The 19,223-nt window shown below is 45.6% G+C and overlaps 1 protein-coding gene across 1 annotated transcript in view; it reads right to left on the bottom strand.

The window, feature by feature from the left end:
* CCND2 (cyclin D2) overlaps positions 1-18,858 on the bottom strand; it is a 40,305-nt gene extending 21,447 nt beyond the window's left edge. The window contains exons 1-4 of the mRNA XM_026106278.2: positions 18,268-18,858; positions 16,563-16,778; positions 13,643-13,802; positions 2,768-2,916 (exon numbers count right to left, since the gene is read on the bottom strand). Coding sequence (XP_025962063.1) covers positions 2,768-2,916; positions 13,643-13,802; positions 16,563-16,778; positions 18,268-18,462 — 720 coding nt within the window. The 5' untranslated portion in view covers positions 18,463-18,858. The remainder of the gene's footprint in view (positions 1-2,767; positions 2,917-13,642; positions 13,803-16,562; positions 16,779-18,267) is intronic.
* Between the last annotated feature and the right edge of the window lie 365 nt (positions 18,859-19,223).

The following is a 19,223-nucleotide window of genomic DNA, read 5'->3' as shown; positions in this document are numbered from 1 at the left end:
GTCACTGCAACCCAAACCTCCTGCCCATGCTGAGAAAGAGCGAGGAAGGAGAAGATCCTGAGATGAAGAACTACTCTGCTCCACTCCCTGGCATCTCCAGAAAGACAGAGCCCAGTTACTCAGTCCTGGGTCAAAACTCATCAAATACATCAAATCCATCAGCACGGGCTGTTGTGGTGTCCCCTTCTGACAAGTACTGAATACTGTGGAAATAGGATGAGAAGTTTATCTGGGGTTCACCATTCTGGAGGACATGGTCTAGTGATGGAAAAGATGAAGCTTTAAAACTCTCTGACTCAGGCACTGCAGGGACAAAGTGATGAACTCTGCTGAAGTACCTGTTCCGGTTTGGGTTTTGGTGGTACTTGAGCAGCACTTGCTTCTGCCTTCAGAAAAGGTACGTCCAAAGGACTGCCCAGGGATTTCTGAAAGCAGTGACGTGCTCCATTTGGCTTCACAGCAACAGAAACAGGCGCTGATCTTGTGAAAGCTCCCCCTAAACTTTTCAGTGAGTTTCTTTTCCTTCACTCTGCACGCCTCCAAACTCCAAAGCTAAAAAAAAATCATCTACAACTACAATCCCCCAACTCCAAAACTACAAAAAATCATTTCCCCCTCTTCTTTAAGCTGGATCCCTTCGAGGATGGGGTTTGAAACAGAGGGGCATGAACAGTTTTGTGGGTGCACGTCAGCAAAAACGAGCATGAGAATAAGAAGCAGCCAGGCAGGAACAACCTAACCTGGAGTCGCTGACTCCATGAAACGAAAGCATGGCTGTGGGACATGCACCTTTTAGACACAACTTGGAATTAAGATTGCTGATAGTTATACAAGAAGATCCTGACAGCTGGTACCAACTGTTTTTCTTATTCTGTGGATATTCACAGACTTGGCTGAAGGACACATGTGCTAACATGATTTTAGTCTCCCGCCAAATCCTTGACTTCCTCTACCCAGTCTTCTGAGGACCCTCTCACATCTGTCCACTTGATGTCTAGAACACTCCCTGACATTTTATAACTGGCCAGATGCAGTATCCAAAAACATCAGGTTACGTCCAAGTGGACAAATATCCAGAGACAAAGCTTCTCCCAGCCAATAACTCCTAAGTGTTCTTGTTATCCGCATCAATGATGGATCCAAAACTTAATGGATCCAATTTACTCAGTCTAAATGTAACAACTGTCCAAATGAGCATTGTGCACCACTTGCATCAGGACACGCACGCTCAACTTATACTTGGGTTTTTCCTTCTTGCATGATCCTGCCACTTATTGCTACGTAACACCTCTCAGCTTCAGGCACAAAAAAGAAAATCATCAGAGTAATAATTTTCATTTCCACCAAAAGGAGTGTATATGAAATTTTTGCAGCTATTTGATTTACGTTATACGTGTTCAGAATTGAAAATGTTCCATTTTCTGTGCAAAACTCATTTCCAAACAACATGAATTGGATGCTACAAAACTGCACTTTAAAATCAGGCTCAGTCTGAATGAGAGAAAAAAAAATAGTGAAATTCTTCCCTTTTTGTTAAACTGGACTATTTCTTTTTCACCAAAATCTAATATTTGTTAGAAAAAAAGCCAACCTTCTCTTGACAATGTTATCACAGATCTAATAATTGCACAGAGTATTTACTCTGCAAAGTAAAAGCAATAAAAGGATTTATAGTTAACACAGATTAAGGATGATACACTGGAAACTTCTTTTTATGTTAAAAGAGCATTATCTTACTTGTGGCCTGCATTTCAGAAATTCTCACTCATTTTCTTTCCTTTTGAGTGAATTTCAGCATGGCAAAACACATCAGCTTCGTGAGAGATGAAAGCCTGTTCATCCATAGACCAAGCAATTTTGATTTCCAGTAGCATAAGCTCTCTCCACAGCACCCCAGATATTGAGGACCACCTCCAGGGGAAACAAGGCACATCACTCTGAATGCTCCTTTCAGTCCTCCTGACTTTCTGTTCCGACTGCCAACCAGAGTTGCCAGGGGCTGGTTTTTCTGATGTGCCCACTAGATGCTGACCCCAGACCACCAAACTCACTTCTCAGCCACCTTTAACTGCTGTCAGATTCACCTCAGCTATTTACAACAGGGCTTTCTGACAGCCCAAGAAGTTCTCTGCATGAAGTGAACTGAGTGGAGTTACAGTCTTTCTCCCTGTGTATCACACTCTGCACAAAAACCAGACAGCCTGGGTTACACCTGCCTCATAGTCTGCCAGTGCCTAAGGATTAGCTTATTACTGACTTCCTTTAAATCCAAGATTTTTAGAAGATACCTCCATGAGGGTCAAAACAGCAGTTTCTCTGAAGGCTGCAGACACAGGACTGCTGTTCTGGTTTACATACTAGTTGACCTCATGCCACATGGGAATGCTGACTCCATGTTCATGTCACCATGTGGCAGGGTGCCAAAGGCAGCTCCCCACTCTGCAACCAGCCTGACCACCAGCAGGTAGAGCAGGGCCCACCATGCAGCCAGACAGAGGCAGAACAGGCAGGAGAGCTCTCTCCATCTGCCCTTTGTGAAGCTGCCGAGTAAAACATGAATCAAAACTGATTCACGAGAGGCCACGAAGTTCTGAATGTGCAAAGCTCTGCCACGACGGCGCTGTGTCCAACCCTGCAAGGGCACCCTGGTCAAGGTGCTCCCCACTCCTTTGCTCAATTGGGCTTTCCGGATCAGGCCAAGTTTGATGACTGAGTTCTCCACAGCACTCTGAGAAGTAAAACGAAAACAGCAGTGCAGGACACTCACCACATCTGTGTTTGTGATCTTGGCCAGGAGCTCTGTTAGGCTGTCGCCTGAGAGTGAACTTTCCCCATCATCAAGCTGAAGGCCACAGATGGCTGCTCCCACGCTTCCAGTAGCTATCATTGATGGTGGGTACATGGCAAAGTTAAAATCTGCAAGAACAGATCTGGGAATTAGTCCAAGCACATGCCAGAAAAGCTGCAAAACATCAGAGGCGATCAACATAAAAACCACACCCAAGAATAAAAAAATGGGAAAGTAGAAGAAAGGGAAAAGTGTCACTCTTTCTGCTCTGACTGAGCTCATTAGTCACACTACCCATCACCAGTAGTCAAAGGAGATGTAACAGACCTGCAAATTAAAATGGAAATGAAGTTTGTTCTTTTATTCTCACTGATGCATAAAGAAAACCTGGACAATTTTAAATAGTTTTTCTTAGTTTAGAGAAAAGGATAGAGGAGAATATGGAGGCTTTCTGTAGGTTATGTCAGAAATTTGGGTCTTGCTCACGTTAGAGCTCTATGCACAATCAGAAACTAACTGGAGTAAGGTATCACAAAGAATTAAACTGAGATTTCTAATCAAGTCAGTTTTTACAGACTTAATTAACTCAAACACTTAAAAAACTGTTCGGCAAAGAGATCTTAATTAAGAATTCATCTGTACCATTCTATGTTCAACACCTTTGCAAACACCTTAGGAAGTCAGAACACTTGCAGCCCATAGCTAAATAAAAGCAGAAAAAACAGGAGACCACGCTTGTCATTACTACCACTTTTTAATAAACAAGTTGAAATACATTTCCAAACTTCTTCTCAGGCATCTGTGGAAACTGAGAGAGAAAAAAAAGGATAAAACTGAATGTTGTTGTGACCTTTATAAGGCCCTTTTATGGGTTTTTGATACTGCTGGAGGCACTGGCTTATCTGTCTTTTTTTCCCAGGAGATTTTCTTAGTTATAAATATCTTCTTAAAATGAAACTTATTTGCAAATCCTTTAGTTCAACAATAACTCATTAACAAACTCTTCTTTTCCAGTTTTCACTTGTAGGGATTGGAGGAGAAGGAAGAGGAAGCCCAAGTAATCCTTAATATGAAAAAACTGCTATGAATATATTCAATCTATTTACAGAAATGAATTATTACGGAAAACTGCCCTTCTGCTACAGATCTCAAGCCTTCTCCCTTCAGCTAGCACATGTCCTGCACTCCTGTTGGTTTCTGTGTACCCAGAGAAGTTTTACATAGGTGGAGAGTTTAGCTCAGTCTCCCACATGCTGGGTTGGCAGATACCAGAATAGCTGTGGAGACAGCATGTTCCTCTCCATGTTGAAGTAAGTCCCTAGGATTGATCAGGAACAGAGAAGTCAGGCAAGACTGGGACCCTGGTCCTCCTGTTCACCCAGACTGACTAGAGGGCGAGGCAGGGGCTAGTAGTTGAGAGACAAAGGGATATAATTGTTGTTTTTGACAAGGCATTCTGCTTGAAAACACAAGCTCAAAATGGCCCTCGTTTTATGCCATTTTGCCCCTGTTCGTACTCATTGCTGTTGACTGGGGGCCTCAGGAGTGGACTCTGGGTGGCTGTTGCAGTGGCCTGCTCCTGTGGATTGGTCTCGCATCATCTAGTGGCTTCATGGAAGAAGTGTGACAACTGGATCACTCGTTTATGAAGTCCAATATGAAAAAATGGAATGGTTCCAGACTTAGATAAAATTAAAAAAAAAACCTGTAAATGTTTATGTGCATTTGTAACTGTCTAGAGTCTTCTCCCAGTCTGTGGAATGAGTAAAAAATGCTTATAAAATTAAAAAATGTTCAAAAACCATTTATATAAGAGACTTCGTGTCCCAAAAATCTGCTCTCATCTACACAGAGTAAATCATGAGTAATTCCACTCATTTCTTTAGATTATGAAAGGGCAGAATTAAAGAAGAATACAACTCAACAGAAGTGTTTCTCCTCTCATACAAACTTCACTTATTCAGGCCTAGCTCCTCAGCTGGAACCAGTTCCCACAGGCCCCCTCAATGCAGTGGGTGTCACTTGGGTGCACATGGGTGCCCAGCAGAGCTCCCCGGGGACCAGCCACTATCCCACCACAATGCTCTGGGCTGATGCCATGAGGACAGGAGCAGGTGAGGCAGCTGAGACACAATGCCTGCTGAACTACATATGGGCACGTAATGCCAAGGACAAGGCACACTCTCAGACCTTCACCTGGCAAGCGTGACAGCGTGACAAACCCTGTGTGACAGCACTGGCATGAACCAGGTTAAACTTGACCAATGTGGCCCAAATTTGGGGTGTGACTCCAGCCTTCAATTTTTGAGGATACCAAACTGCGTCCTGACCAAACTGCAGGTGAACTATGGGCAACCATGGATTTGCCATAATTTACCCCTTCTTGTCTCAAGTTTTGGGGAAGATGTAGCAGAGAAATACTACAAAACCTTCTCAAACTCTGCCAGAGCTTGGAGAGCCCATACGGAAGCTAAGATGCAGTGGGTGAGAGTGAAGCTGTAACCCCTTTCACCCATCCTCTTGTGCCAGCAACAGGGAGAAATGGAGCCACTCCAGGGATGAGGTGGATCCAGGCCCCCACGAGTGCTACCGAACATGCCACAGATCCACACGCAGAGCTGCTTGGAGTGGCTAATGAGGGAGGCCCTAAGCAAAATGGAGAGCTCGTACACCTCGTGCCCAATGCTTGGCACCACCTGGGCACAATGGGCTGAGTGAAGGGGAGCTTTCCAGCCTCTCCTCTCAACCTCCTTGCCCCCGAGGGGCTGACATCAGGCCCTGCACATTATTTGAATGCTGACTGTCTCGTGCTTTATTTTACATCTTCGTGTTATGTACTCCCAGAAACCGTCTTCCTAGGAAGCCGAATAAAGAGCCACAGTGCCCCTGCCAGCTAGCGCTGCTGTAGGTCTGCTTCCACGTGGGGTCACATGAGAACATTTCTATGCCCAATAACCTTGTTAGTTCCCTTAATGTCATTCATAATGCAAATGAGACAGCTAGCGAATGGCCAGAGGCCCAGAGTGACTAAAGCTCAGCATCCAGAAAGTCTTACATTGCTGCTAGCTCTAAACTAACTTCCCTCCATAACAAGCACCATAAACTTGGCTATCAAAGCTACACATGCCCAGTCTTTGTTGTACAACAGGCAGAGATTTGTATCACCGGCTTCTATTTTTAGCATATTAATTAACTACTGCAACTGGTGAGGCAAGTGTCTCCAACTGGAGAGTGTGGCGCCATTGTCTGAAGTCATCACCTCATCGCGCGCTATTGAAAATCATGGCAGTGACCCTCCTGCTGATATGAATTTAACCTGACATGCCCACAAAGGGGTGGGGGGTGGTGCACCAATTTTGTGCACATGGTTCTCCACATCACCCTGGACCCTATTAGTGGGGAAAGAGCTCATTCAAAGAAAAGAAGCCACATTGTGCTGGGCCACCTAGAGGGTTGAATAGAAAAGGCTAAGGAAAGGAGCAGGCAGTGGAATAAAGGCTGTAATTAACATATTTCCATATTCAAGCAAAGCAATAACTACGTGAAATGTTTGTCAAGGTGCAATGACAGCATAAATACTAAGCATCAGATCTGAGGGGACACAGAGCCCCTTCTCCGGGTCTTTTACATTCTATCAAGAAATTCAAACCAAACTTTTATACAACATTATTTTTGATTACAAACCTCTATCTCTGTTCCCCTCATGATACCAAGTCAACTCCCACCATCCTCACTCAGTTTTCACCCATGCAAAACTGCTCCTGGAGTTAAGTCAAAACCATGCCCTGGGCTCTAAGTAAAAATGAAAATAAAAGGAGGAGAGAGAGGGCTTAAACATCTGACTTTGAAACACATGCTTTTACTTTAAATTCTTGTTGGAGATGACAAACACTGACTTACAGATGGTATCCTATAAAAAGCACTTGTTACCAGACATCTAAAGCAAGGCTATGGGCTAAGTCCCTTCTTTCAGATGTACATGGAACTGGTTAACTGGGACCCAGTGCCTGCACTGGAGAAAAGGCTCCGACTCCAAACTTTAGCTGTGATTCAGGCAACTCAAAGACAAAGTACAAACAGGCCTCAGGGAAAGAAAAGGGAACAGACTGATAACGTGTGTTCTGAGAGCACCTGAACATACAAACACAGCAACAACGGGAACAGATTGTCAGAAAACAGGACTTGTTTTACCTCCTATTCCTAGACATTGCTACCGAGTAAATCCAGGGTGGCTGGAACAATCCATGACCTTTTTGCAGCAAACATGTGCTGCACCAGAGCTCAAACTGTTAGCTGGGATATGTGTGCACATATGCCAAGGATGCTGCTCTGAACATGCAGCCAGCACAGCCGCGTGTCAGGTCCCAGGACCTCACGTGCTGCTTGCAGAGCTGTTGTGCTGGCTCACTCTCGTAGGCGGATCCAGTGGACCGTGCTACCTCACAGCCAGGAAAAGGAAAGCTTGACAGGCTGTCTGAGGCAGGAGGGAACCAGAGGCAGCAACCCAGAGAGGTCCTGTAAGGGGAAGCCCTAACTTGCAGCCAATAAAGGAAAACTGCCGGAAGGAAAAGAGAGCACTGACAAATACCCGGGCTGAACGTGCTCAGTGTGCCAAAGCCAGGTGGGAACTCATGCCTTCTTACACTGACTCTTGTTACTGTTCCGGCTTGGGGTGTGTGTGGGGGGGGTGTTAACAGCTAGTATTTATCTCTAGAATCTGACAGAGGTTTGCTTTCGGAGTTGCAGTTCCAGAATTGGGAGCTGCTGCCCTGAGGAAGGCAAAATTTCTCATGGAAAAAAAAAAGGAATGTTACCTCCATCAGGAAAACAGAATCATGACAGTAACCAATTCTGTTTATAAAATAATATTTAAATGCCTACAAAAAGATAATGGCCCAAATTCAGCCAGACTTAAATTTCAACCAGACAGTGATTTTACTATGAGGATCTACATTTTAACAAGTAGGTTTGAAAGAAAAGCTTAAAGGAAAAAGCATAAGTAGTGAATTTATTTCTTGCCTGTTTTGATCCAAAGGCAATTCCAGTGTTAGTGTGCTGCTTTTTTTTCAAATGCAGTTGGCTTTAACTGTGTTGGTGACTTTGTCTCTTGCTCTCATATTTCTACAAGACACAGCAGTTTTTCCCTATGTTAACTATTCTGCTTTTAAAGGCAAAACCAACTGACTCCTTAGCACTTCAAAAAAAGGACACATCAGTGCCAAGTATGACCAAACAAAAGCTATCAAGCAATACAGGATGCAGACATATGTGCTTCTATTCTTTGAGCAGGCAAGAGGTAGACACCTAATTCTGTTCTTAGGCTAGAGCAAGGCAAAAAGAATTGGGCCTTTATACAAATGTTTCTAAAGCATCCTAAATGCTAGTGCTATGACACAATCTTCCAATGGAGGTAGAGACAGGAAAACATTGAACAGTCTACATAAGAAAGCATATGAGCACTCAATGCAACATGCTTATTAATTGATCATAACTGCTATTTCTGAACAACTATTATTTCTACTGATTATTAATTTTATTTGTTCTACACCTTTAGGAAGGAGGCCTAATGAAGGATTGGGATTTAGTTAGTGCTTGAAACACCAAAGGGTCAGATTTGAAGCTGTTGGGAAGGAGGACAGCTTGTCCGACAGCCTAGGAATCACATATCAGTAAAGGCTCTCCTCCTCGACTTCCTTCCACTTCATCTTCTTGGGTTTGGTGAGTCCTGCAACTCGAGGAGCAAGTCTGCTCATATGAAATGCTTCACAGGCCCTGCCTATCTGCCGGTTGCGTGCTGACGGCTCCCGTGACACCCTCACATCAATCGCTATTAGTCCTACGTAGAAACCACAGGAAAGCAGGGGGAGAGTCCAGGTGGGAAAATGTGGTATCTACTGTGTCTTATGCAGTTACCCAATGAAGTTACCACATTGTAGGAGCCTGATCCTAAGGAAGTTGAGGATGAAATATTAACTGCAAGAGGACAGGACCCTCATTCCTTTTGTTGGAGAGCTGAATATACTGATTTAAGCAGCCTCCCCCAAGAAAAAGAACGAGCCTTCTTTTGTCTGCCAATAAAATGGTGTGGGTTATTCCTTTTTCTGACAAATGTCATGCAAGAAATATTCACACAACCACTGCCACTTCCCAGCATGTATTTTCTTTCTAAGAGATTAATCCACACAGCAAAGCATCTGCGGACTTCCCTCTTTCCCTCTGCAAAGAGCCAGTCCCAGCTAAAACATGGAACACGCTTTTATCCTTTGCAGGGACAGAGCCCAATGGCTCTGACATAGGCCAGAAGGGAGAGGATTCACACAGAAGTGCCAGGCAGGAGTAATGCGGGCCGAGCAGGCCTCTTGGTGTAATGAAGTATTCTGCGCAGTTACCCTCCAGATCACTAGGGTTACAGGCCTCACCTCGCAGCCTTCGCTCAGACAACACCCCCACTGACTTCCAGAGGACTTCTGCCTGTGTAAGGATTTCAGAATTTGGACCAGGAATAATATAAAAGAAAGCCTTCTCAGCTTTCAAATGTACATGATGAATGTCCCAGTAACAGTGGGCAGAGGTTTGGCACACAGTACAAAACTGACTCAAAGCTCAAATTTTCCTCCTCTTTCTTAGGCTCTTTGCAGACCCAGATTTTGAAAGCCTCTGGTCTGTGAGACGCTCCATTGTGTCTACCATGGTAACATCTCATCTGCCATCATGCTGAAGCACAGAAGAGACCATGCAAACGGCTGAGGCTTGGGATCTACAGAAGTTATCTTCTATCTCTGCAAGAGGGCAAAGCATTGTGCTTCCAGGTTTTGCATGCCACTGAAATCTGACACTGAAAACCTCTTCACTGTGACTAGCCTCTCCATTAGAGCTTGCGTCTAGAGATGTAGAGCTCCTCTTACTGAAAACCTGATCTGCACAGCCTCTTCTGCCTAAAAAAATGTTCTCTTGTAGGTCCTGCGATGAAAAAGGGCACCCTGTGCCAAAACAGTGGCACATACAGCCTCCAACAAGAGCACACGGCACAAGGGAGAAGCCAGGTATTTGTGATTCAGAACAACCTGCAAGAAGAAGTGAATGACAAGCCAAAGTCTGGGAAATAATGAACTGTCCTCATCTCATCTGCAGTGTGGCACGTTCTGCACACTGCTTTTTAACTGGGTTTCTTGTTACTCCTCTAGGAGCAATTTCGTGGCTTGGAGCATGGGAAGTGCAAGTAAGACAGGCAACTCCAGTGAAAACAGTCCCAAACTGTGGAGCGCTGTGGGAAGGGACAGAGGCGGGTCTGAGGCAGGAGCAACGAAAGATGAAAAGCAATGAAATAGTTGGAGATAAGGTCAGAGAGGCCAAGTGACATAATCCCAGAGAGCACAAGCAGGACCATCCGAATCGGCCTCACAGATAAACAGGGGCTCCTTCCAAGCTGAAAAAGAGGAAAGCATTGGTATTATTGAGCCATATGGTTAGGATAGGGAGTCTAGCTATAGCCTTTAATGCCTTTATTATAATGCCTGATGAGGAAAAAGATTTCAGTACACATAGGTAGCAATCAGTGGGATGAGAAAACAAATGACGTGGCAATAGACTAGGACATATCACTGACTGTCTGCCTATATGCTCTTATTGCACAGTCTCCTGTTCATAACACTTTGGAAGCATTAAGGCAGAGAGAGAAAGTGTGACAAGTGCAGAGCAGGGGAAGCACAGAAAGCTTTCTATCCAAAGAGTGAGCTTCTGTCTTGCTTGGTAGCAGCATGTTCAGATGGGACCAGCAGCAAAGAGGGATATGTTCCAATTTCACTCATATTCATGTGAATCACTAATAATGACACAAAGTGGGGAGAGGATCTGGATTTATATCCGTGCAGCTTGTTTCAGAAACTCGGCTCAAAATGAAGACAGCAAAAGAGGGGAGAGCCAAAATGGTAAAACATGACTGAGAAGAATATACAAAAGAAACGAGTATCATCTCCTTTTGCTCAACATTCAAATGAAAAGGGAGAATTGAGCATTAAAATGACCCTGAGCATCACACAGAACCCACAAACCCATTGGTATCCCTTACCAGAACCGTTAATGCTTCCCTCTCCAACTGCTGACACAAAGTATTGTAGGACCAAGATCACAACCAGTTCTGTGAAAGCAGAGAACATGTGGGAATTTCTTGTATAAAGCTTTTACTGGGAAATTAAAACCGAGTGGTTAAAGCAGTCGGACTTAGGCTAGAGGAAGAATGCTCAAGATGCACCAGCTTCTAGATAAGACACTAAGGCAGAAAAAGTACTTGGGAACAGAGAAAACTGCACTGAGATGAATCAGGAAGTCAAAAGAGAGACACTGCTGTGCTCAAGACTAAGGTCATAAGCCAGCCAGGAAAGGTCAAGTTTGGTAATAGGAAAGAGTCAAAACCAGGCTAAAAACGTGCATGGGCAGAGTAAGGGAAGAGACAACACTATGTCAAGGGAGGTCATCTTGCTGAGAAAAGGCAAATGGAGAAATGAAACAGCAGGCTCAACCCAAGCTGGGTGAGAGCAGAAGCTTTGAGGGAGAAAGGGAAATAAGACATGAAGTGGCTGATGAGAGCTCTGCACCAAATCAGAAAAAGAAACAAAAACTGGAGCTGGAAGGAAGTCTGATGAGAAGGGGCTTTTCTTCACAGAGGAGGGTAAGAATGACTTTGAGAAGACTGGCAGTGAAAGGGAAATACTGTAGTAATAATATGACATGTTTAAAATGCAAATGACACTGTTTATGGGGGTAGTAGCTTGCTAGTAAACCAGGAATGAGGTAGAAAACTGGGAATGTGGGCTTGTGTAAGATCTCTGCTTTTGAAGCTGCAGTGGGTCGCTAGCCCTATTCAAAAGGAAATGTCATCACAGCAGTTTGTAGAAAATGGCAGGGGAAGAAAAGAAAATCTACAATCAGCACCATGATGTCCTGTCTTTCAGAATGGTCCATATGCAATCAATTAAGTCTTTCCATATCACCTGCAAGACAGGAAACTCTGACTTGTTGCCTCATCAAACTGTATGTAAAGGACTCCAGTTCATGCATTTGAAACATACAAGGTGAAAAGGAGATTGTACAGGGGGAACACATGAGAGAATTGTATAGTCTGGTTGAGAGTAGAAAAGGGGATGCTGTTTTGGGTATCGGTAAATGGACAAGTAAACCATAGGGCTTTAACCATCAAAGAATTCATGGAGAAAGAGTGGAGGGAAGCTGTGAACTTCAGACACTTTTATGGTCCACAGTCCTACAGTTGTTTGGTTTATGGAAAACTTCAAGGGCGAGAGATTGGAGACTACAGTCTGAAAAGTTAAATCCATAATGAAATCTATGTCACTCCGGAAAATGTCTTCTGGGATACAACAAAATAAACAAAACACTTTTTAGGAGATGAAAACAACAAAAAAGAGGGAAGATTGGGCTGGTTTGGAAGAACACATTCAGATATGTTGAAAGACTTATGGCTGATGGCACGAAGATCCAGAGGAATGGGCATGAGAAAGACCACTTTTTCCGTAAGAAAAAAGCGTAGTGTGAATAAATCCCGAGTAGAGGGAGAAGACAGCCATTATATAGCTGATGTAGCAGATCAATCGTAAAGGAAAATGCTGATTAGGCCAGAAACATCTGAAGAACTACCAAGAATGATCCTGCAGACTTTGAGCAGTATTAATATTGAGTTCTATGACATTTTGTCTGAAAAGAATCACACAACAATGGAAAACAAAGGGAAAGTTTTAGCATCTTGATAACCAAAAAGCTTATCATTACCCTACACAGTCCATACAAGCATTCACTAAAACTGATCAATGGAGGCAACAAAAATCAGCCTACTTTGTAAAAATAGTTACTACATCCCAAATAACATGGAATAGCAATAGCAGTAAACATTCATCCTGTGGTAATACCCAAAATTTGCACCCCATTTTCCTTTGTCCATGCAAACATAGAATGTAATCCCTGTTACAAAAGACTAATTATATCAAATGGCAGTGAGCTCAAACATTAAGCCATATACTACTTCACCTTTTAAAGCACTGCATGTTGTTTATCCACTACAGGTCTAGCGCCAAAGAAGTAGTCTAACATTTAGTCCTTTGAGTGAAAATTAGGATACACATATTTTCAAAAAGTCATTGCAAAAAAACCAACAGCATTGTACAGATAGGTATAAATTAAAAGCCTCACTTAGAAGCAATTATTCTCATCTAAATCTTCAGAGATTGTACTCAGCCGAGCACAGGACAAATGGGGACCGCAATGGTTCCTTATCAAGCAGACTAGTTTCATTGCTTACTTGGAGTGAAGTTAGAGAAAGAATCCAAATGTTAAAAAAACCCCAAACTTACTTTTAAAACTGTCATTCCCTCTACTTCAGTAATATGGTAGTATCACATACATGTTCAAATGTACTCTTGTATTTTACTCTGACAGTGTCTGTTTAACAAAAAATTTGGACTAACATGCTGTAATGTTACTTTGGCTGTACCATATCTATCCCTATAAATGATCTGCAGCCCTTTAAAAAAAATAAATGAATGGGCAAAATAGAAAATCACATGGTCTAATCCAGTCTTGCTGACTTTACTGCAAAAACAGAACCTGTGTTAGTGGGAATAGGACTGCAAGTGCATTATGGTTCCTGATTACAAGAATTGTGTTAACACACAGTTTCAGGGCCTGATCCATAACACCCTATGCAAAGAGTCCCACTGGCGTGAACAGGCTCTTCCCGCAGCAGATAAGGATGGAAGAGTTGAAGAGCCTTTGTATGACCAGTGACTAATTTGCCTTTCTAATCACAATGCAAGCAGCAGGCATCCTCGAAGCACCTTGGCATACCTGTGGCACAAAGGGCAATAAATGTTTGTGCATGCTTCCGGATCAAAAGCAACTTGTCTTTAGGTAGAGGCAACTTCCTCAGAATATGTTCAATGAAATCGTGTGGGGTGACGGCAGCAAGATTCCACTTCAACTTTCCCAACACCACGAGCTCCCATTCCTGGGTGGGGAGGAAGAAAAGAAAAAAAAACCATAAGCAAGCCTGAAAAAAACCTTTATTCATTTCCCTGATTGTAATTATATTGCTGCTAAAATGGTTTTGCTCAAACATTTTTTTTAGTATGCCCCTACTGCTTTGAAGTTGTTGACTTTATTCTTTTTATTCTTTTTTTTTAAACACTGGAAATGTCAAGCTCTACTGAAAATAATGAGACCTGGCAGCTCCTGCCAAGATTTTACTTTTTTTGTATCCAGTGCTGAATGCCCACCCAGAAAGTTTAGCCTGCAATTAGATATTGCCAAGGTCACTGTGGTCCTTTCCTAGTAACTTGTTTTAAATGGCTGTATTCCTTACTTTATAGCCATTTAAAGCCCTAGGGATAACTACGCACAAAAATAACCTAGATATACATTCTTTCTTCAGAACTGAGGAAGTTAGCTTGATGACATTCTCTCAAAAGCTATTTTCAAAAGTATCTGCAGATAAATCTGATGGCACTTAATCTACTCCAAGACAGGCTTTGCAGAAAGGAAATGCACATAACACTGCCATAAAGTAGCCTGTGTAAATTATCTGTCAATAAATCATGTAGAATCCAATCCCACATTCTTTGCACGCTCAAAGCTCCCAATGAAATCAAAGGAAAACTTGGGTGCATATTTAATGACTGGCCATTTCCTGGAATATGACTACATGTAAAAATGGTACCTAATCAACGGATCTGACTAAGGGATTCAGACAGACCTAGATCTACATGCTTCAGAGTTTAGAACAAGTTTTGAATACCTTACAGCACACCGGAGAACGAGCAAAGCTCTGGCTTGGACTCATTTCTGTCTCATGCATCAACTATTAGCTATTAACTAAATTCCACGTCCTGATTCTTGAGTCATGATGATGCGTTAGCCTGATGGAGCCCAGCGTGACAGGGAGCCCCAGCTAAGTTTGTAGAGCTGGCAAGTCGGAAAAAGCATCCTTCAATTTTGCAGCCGAGGAGACGTCAACCAGCGTTGCTGAGAAACCATAAACACGAACCCCACAATGCCATTTCTGCAGTCGTCTCTCTGAACAGATGCCCTCTTTAACAGCAAGTTCCTTTCCTACAGACATTTCTGCTGGATTATGACAGAGCCCTCCATAGCTTGAAAATCTCACATTCACATATGTAACAAGCCCCAGAAAACAGATGTTTCTTTCTTAAAAAAAAAAAAAAAGTAAAATGTTTTAACATAATGACAGTTACATTATCTAAGGACTAATCTTCCCAACATTACCAACGTGATAGGCTACAACACATAAAAACTCTTAATCCAGAAGGCTGGATACAGGGATGCACTTAAACACGTTTAATTCCATGTGACATAGAAATGTAGGCACATCTTTCTGAGTCTTCTTGCACTGGGGCCACAGTGTTTCCTGTAACAGTTGGTCCCATCAGTGGGACACCTAATGTCTGTGACAGCCATGACAGAGCTTGCAGTGCAAAGCTCTTTATTCTGCAGCGGCCCGAGCTCCCAGCCCCTCCCTGTGGGGAATTCCCACTGGCTTTGCCGAGTGATTCATAGGAGAAATTCTCATGGGATTTGGCTCGCTACGCATATTCACTAGGATCTGTGAGAACAGACTGAATGTACAACTCATCAAAAGGCTTAATATCTGCCTGGTGCACTACACACTGCAGTGCTTTGCAAATATTAATTACTTCATCAAGTGATTTCAATTGCTTTTGTTTCTGCTTTCACTATGTCAGATCTGATCTCAAACTCCTCAGTGAGACAGGGTGTTTCATTTGCAGCGATGTTCAACCGCGCTGGATTTCCATCGTGCCACCTGCCTGGCTGATAACCTACTGGGAACCAGACTCACCAAAGCTGCCAAAACAAGGCCACAACTTCCCAGTGGCTAAAGCAGCACTCGGACCAGTCACTTATTGGCTGCACAGTGCATGGGCCCTGACCCTGCTCGGACTGCATGCTCTGGGGAAGAGTTTCGGAGGCCCCCTCGGCAGCAGGCTGCTCAGGGCCCGGCTTTTCCTGGGCCGCTGGCAGGAGTGCAGCAGCCGGGCGGGAGCGGCCCTGGCAGCGCTTCAAGGGGTGAAGTCATGCCCGGGCGCGCGTGGCTGCCGCCAGGTGGCGCCGCTGCGCCGCGCAGCCCCGCACCGCGCAGCGCGGCCGGGGCGCCGCCACCCCCGCGCCCACATCGCTCCTGCTGAAACCCAAGAGCGCGCGCGTGCGTGCGTGCGTGCGCGCGCGCGTGCGTGCGCGCGCGCGTGTGTGTAGACGTCCGTACATATATATATATATATGTATATATGTATATGTGCGTGTACCTTTTTGCCTCCTGCGGAAAAATGCGCCCAAGTCGAGGATTTAAAAAAAAAAAAAAAGCCAGCCTGCCAGATCCCCTCCAGGTGTACTTCTGTAACTGCCATGCCAAGGAACTACACGGGAAAAGGGGCTGCATACTGCATGGGAGGCAGTTTTGGGAAAGCCAGAACCAACAGGAGGAGCACCCCTCCCACCACCACCAAAGGAATCGGGTGCCTGCAGTTTTGGATTGACCCCTTTCAGTCTCATGGGTGTCTTTAGCACTTTTGACAATTCGCAGAGTGTAAAAAAATGTGGAAAGCATAATTTTAAAGGGGGGGGCAAAGTGGCAGTTTGCTGTGGAAGGAGGGGAGAGAGAAAGAAAAGGCTGTCAGTGCAAGAGCTGATGGAGAGAGAGGGTGTGGTGTGCTGAAGGTGGAAGGGGGCTGCTTACCAGCAGCTCTTGGGGTTTGATGGAATTGTCCGTATATATGCACAGTTTCTCTGCTGTGAGGGGGATTGTCTCTTTCAGCTTGGAGGCCAGGAACATGCACACTGCCCCCAGCAGTTGCAGATGGCACTTTCGAGTGGGCACCACAGCTAAGAATCTGTCCAAGTAATTCATGGCCAGAGGGAAAACTTCTTCTTCACACTTCTGCTCTTCACAGACCTGCAAGAGAGGAGCATGGGGAAGAGAGCATGGCAGTGGGGGGAAGGAAGAGAGTAAGAGACAAGAGAGAAAAAATAAATGAATGATCCCATAAAAATAATGGGATCTGTGCTACGGCTCCTGCTATTTTTGTTTCCCGGGGAGCTAAATTTGGGGGGAGGGGGGGATCTCCGGAGGGGCTGGGAAGGCTGTCAATTGGCTTTCACATTCCTTTAGTTCATTCAGTAAGAAATGAATTCAAGACACTGTGTGGGAGAACCTAAAAGCCCCATCCAGCAGTAAGCGAGCAGCCTCCGACTTTTTTTTTGCGACCCAGTTTTTCTTTTTTTTTTTTTTTTTGATTTCGTCATATTTTCAAAAAATCGATAAAAATATCAAAATTGCCCCGGGGGTCCCGGTTTTGGTCCCGGCGGCATCCCAGGGCGGTCCCCCATCGTTTCCGACAATTGCAAAAATTCCCCTGGGGGGTGTCCCCCAGCCCTATGCCCGCGATCCGCCGAGGGGGGAGGAGGCAGCCGGGAGACACAGCGAGGGCGAGGTGGGGTGGGGAGAACTCCAGGAGCCTGGATCCCTTTAGCGAGAAAAAAAAATATTTCAAAAATTTACCAAAAATCGAGGCCAGCGAGAAAAAGCACAAATTGCACATGAAAACCAAGCGGAGGGTCTGATCTTCTCAGCCCCAGGGGGGTGGTCTGGAAAAAAGTCCCCCCCAAAGCAGATCTGGGGGGGCAAATGATGATGGTGGGGCCCAGGCAAGTCCGCGGGGAAACCGGCCCGTAGCCGCCCTGGGTAAGTTTTGGGGTGACGGGAGGGTGTCGCTGCCCCCTCGGGCTGCTCGGCAGCCGCTGGCCATGCTGGGAGGGCGCAAGGCTGGGGGGCACTTCCGAGCCCCTTCTTGGGAAGGGAGGGGGAGACGGGCTCAGCGCCTCCGAGCAGAGTTGCATGCTGCGCAACATGGCGAAAAAAGGCACGTCCTAACCACTGCATACGTGGGCACTGAAATACTTGTGGGGCAAAATGCAGGGGGCACCGATCTCCCCCTTTCCCTCGCCCTGCCCCGGGGGTAGCTCCCTTCCCACGGAGAGCCTCAATCTCGGGCGCTGCCGCCGCCAAGAGCCGGAGGCGGCATTTCTTTGCTTTTTACTTGCAAATGCCTCTTCCAGCCCCCCCGCCCCCACCCCGCCGCTGCCTCCCTGTCTGCACCCCGCTTTACAGGAGCGGCACCCCCCGCAAGGGCCATTCCCACCACCAGCTGCGAGATGCGCCCCTTCCCCCACGGCGCCCAGGCGGGCGCCCGCAACCCCAGCAAGGGCAGGAAAAGGAGAAAAAAAGGGGGAAAAAAAAAAGGAAAACCCACCCATCCCATCGCGATCGGAGGGGCGAGAAGGAAGAGAAGGGACGGGAGGGTGCGACTGTGCCGCCCGTGGGGCGCCGGGGAACCGCGGCGCGGGGGAAAACGAGGGGGAAAGGGGCGCCCCCAAAGACAAACCTCCAACATCCAAGTGGCCACCATCCTTCTCATGAAGGGCTGGATGTCCTTCTGCACGCACTTGAAGTAGGAGCATTGGGGCAGATATCTCTCCTCTATGGTTAGTAAGTTGTGCAAAACGCGGTCGTCGTAGAGCAAGTTGGGATCGGGCAGCGCTCTCCTCATGGGATCCACCTCGCAGCACAGCAGCTCCATGTTTCCAAAGAGATTTCCCTCTTTCTCTGATGGAAAAGTTTTTTTTTTGGGGGGGGGGGAAGGGGGTGGGGAAAGGAGAGGGGTAAAGGAGGAGGGGTGGGTGGGTGGAGGGGTGGGAGGACGACGGCAGGGCTTTGCAGCTCGCTCCTGCCTCCCCTGAAACTCGTCTCTCCCTCTCTTGATTTCTAGCCTAAAGTTGAAGCAAAGTGACGCAACGCGCCAGGGCAGGCAGTTCTCCCTCTTGTTATTATGGAGAAGAGCAGCTGGTCAGACGTAACATCAAACGCTTTTTTTTCCCCCTCTCTATAAGCTAACAAGGAACCAGGAGGCCCTTGTATATGGACACACAAACACACAAATGACAGCTTCTCTTTTTTCTTTCTTACAGTGACCAAACTTTCCTTCTGCGGCAGCCAGCCTGAATCTATAACCTTTTTTTCCCTGTTCTTATTGCAAGGAAGTAAGGACTCCCCCCATACTCATCGAGATTATGTGGGCTAGGGATGCAATGTCCTGCCCAGCATGCCCCCCACCCCGACACCCCCCTAATCTGCAGCTGGGGGAAAAGAGGTCACTACGGATTAAAAACAAACCCGAAGATCCCGCAGCTTCTTGGGGGTTGCGTTCTGCAGTGTTTTCAGGGCGAAATCTAGCAATAATCCCAACGCTGCTTCCCCCGGTATATACACGCATTGCTAGCAGGCGAGCTGTTTCAGCACTGCATGGTCACACTGATACAACTTTCTAGGAAACGCAGCGGG

The sequence above is a fragment of the Dromaius novaehollandiae genome, chromosome 1 (genome assembly GCF_036370855.1).
Source record: "Dromaius novaehollandiae isolate bDroNov1 chromosome 1, bDroNov1.hap1, whole genome shotgun sequence".
In the NCBI taxonomy this organism is placed as follows: Eukaryota; Metazoa; Chordata; class Aves; order Casuariiformes; family Dromaiidae; genus Dromaius; species Dromaius novaehollandiae.
Note: the sequence above shows the minus strand (reverse complement) of the source record. Positions and strands in the feature narration are given on the sequence as shown.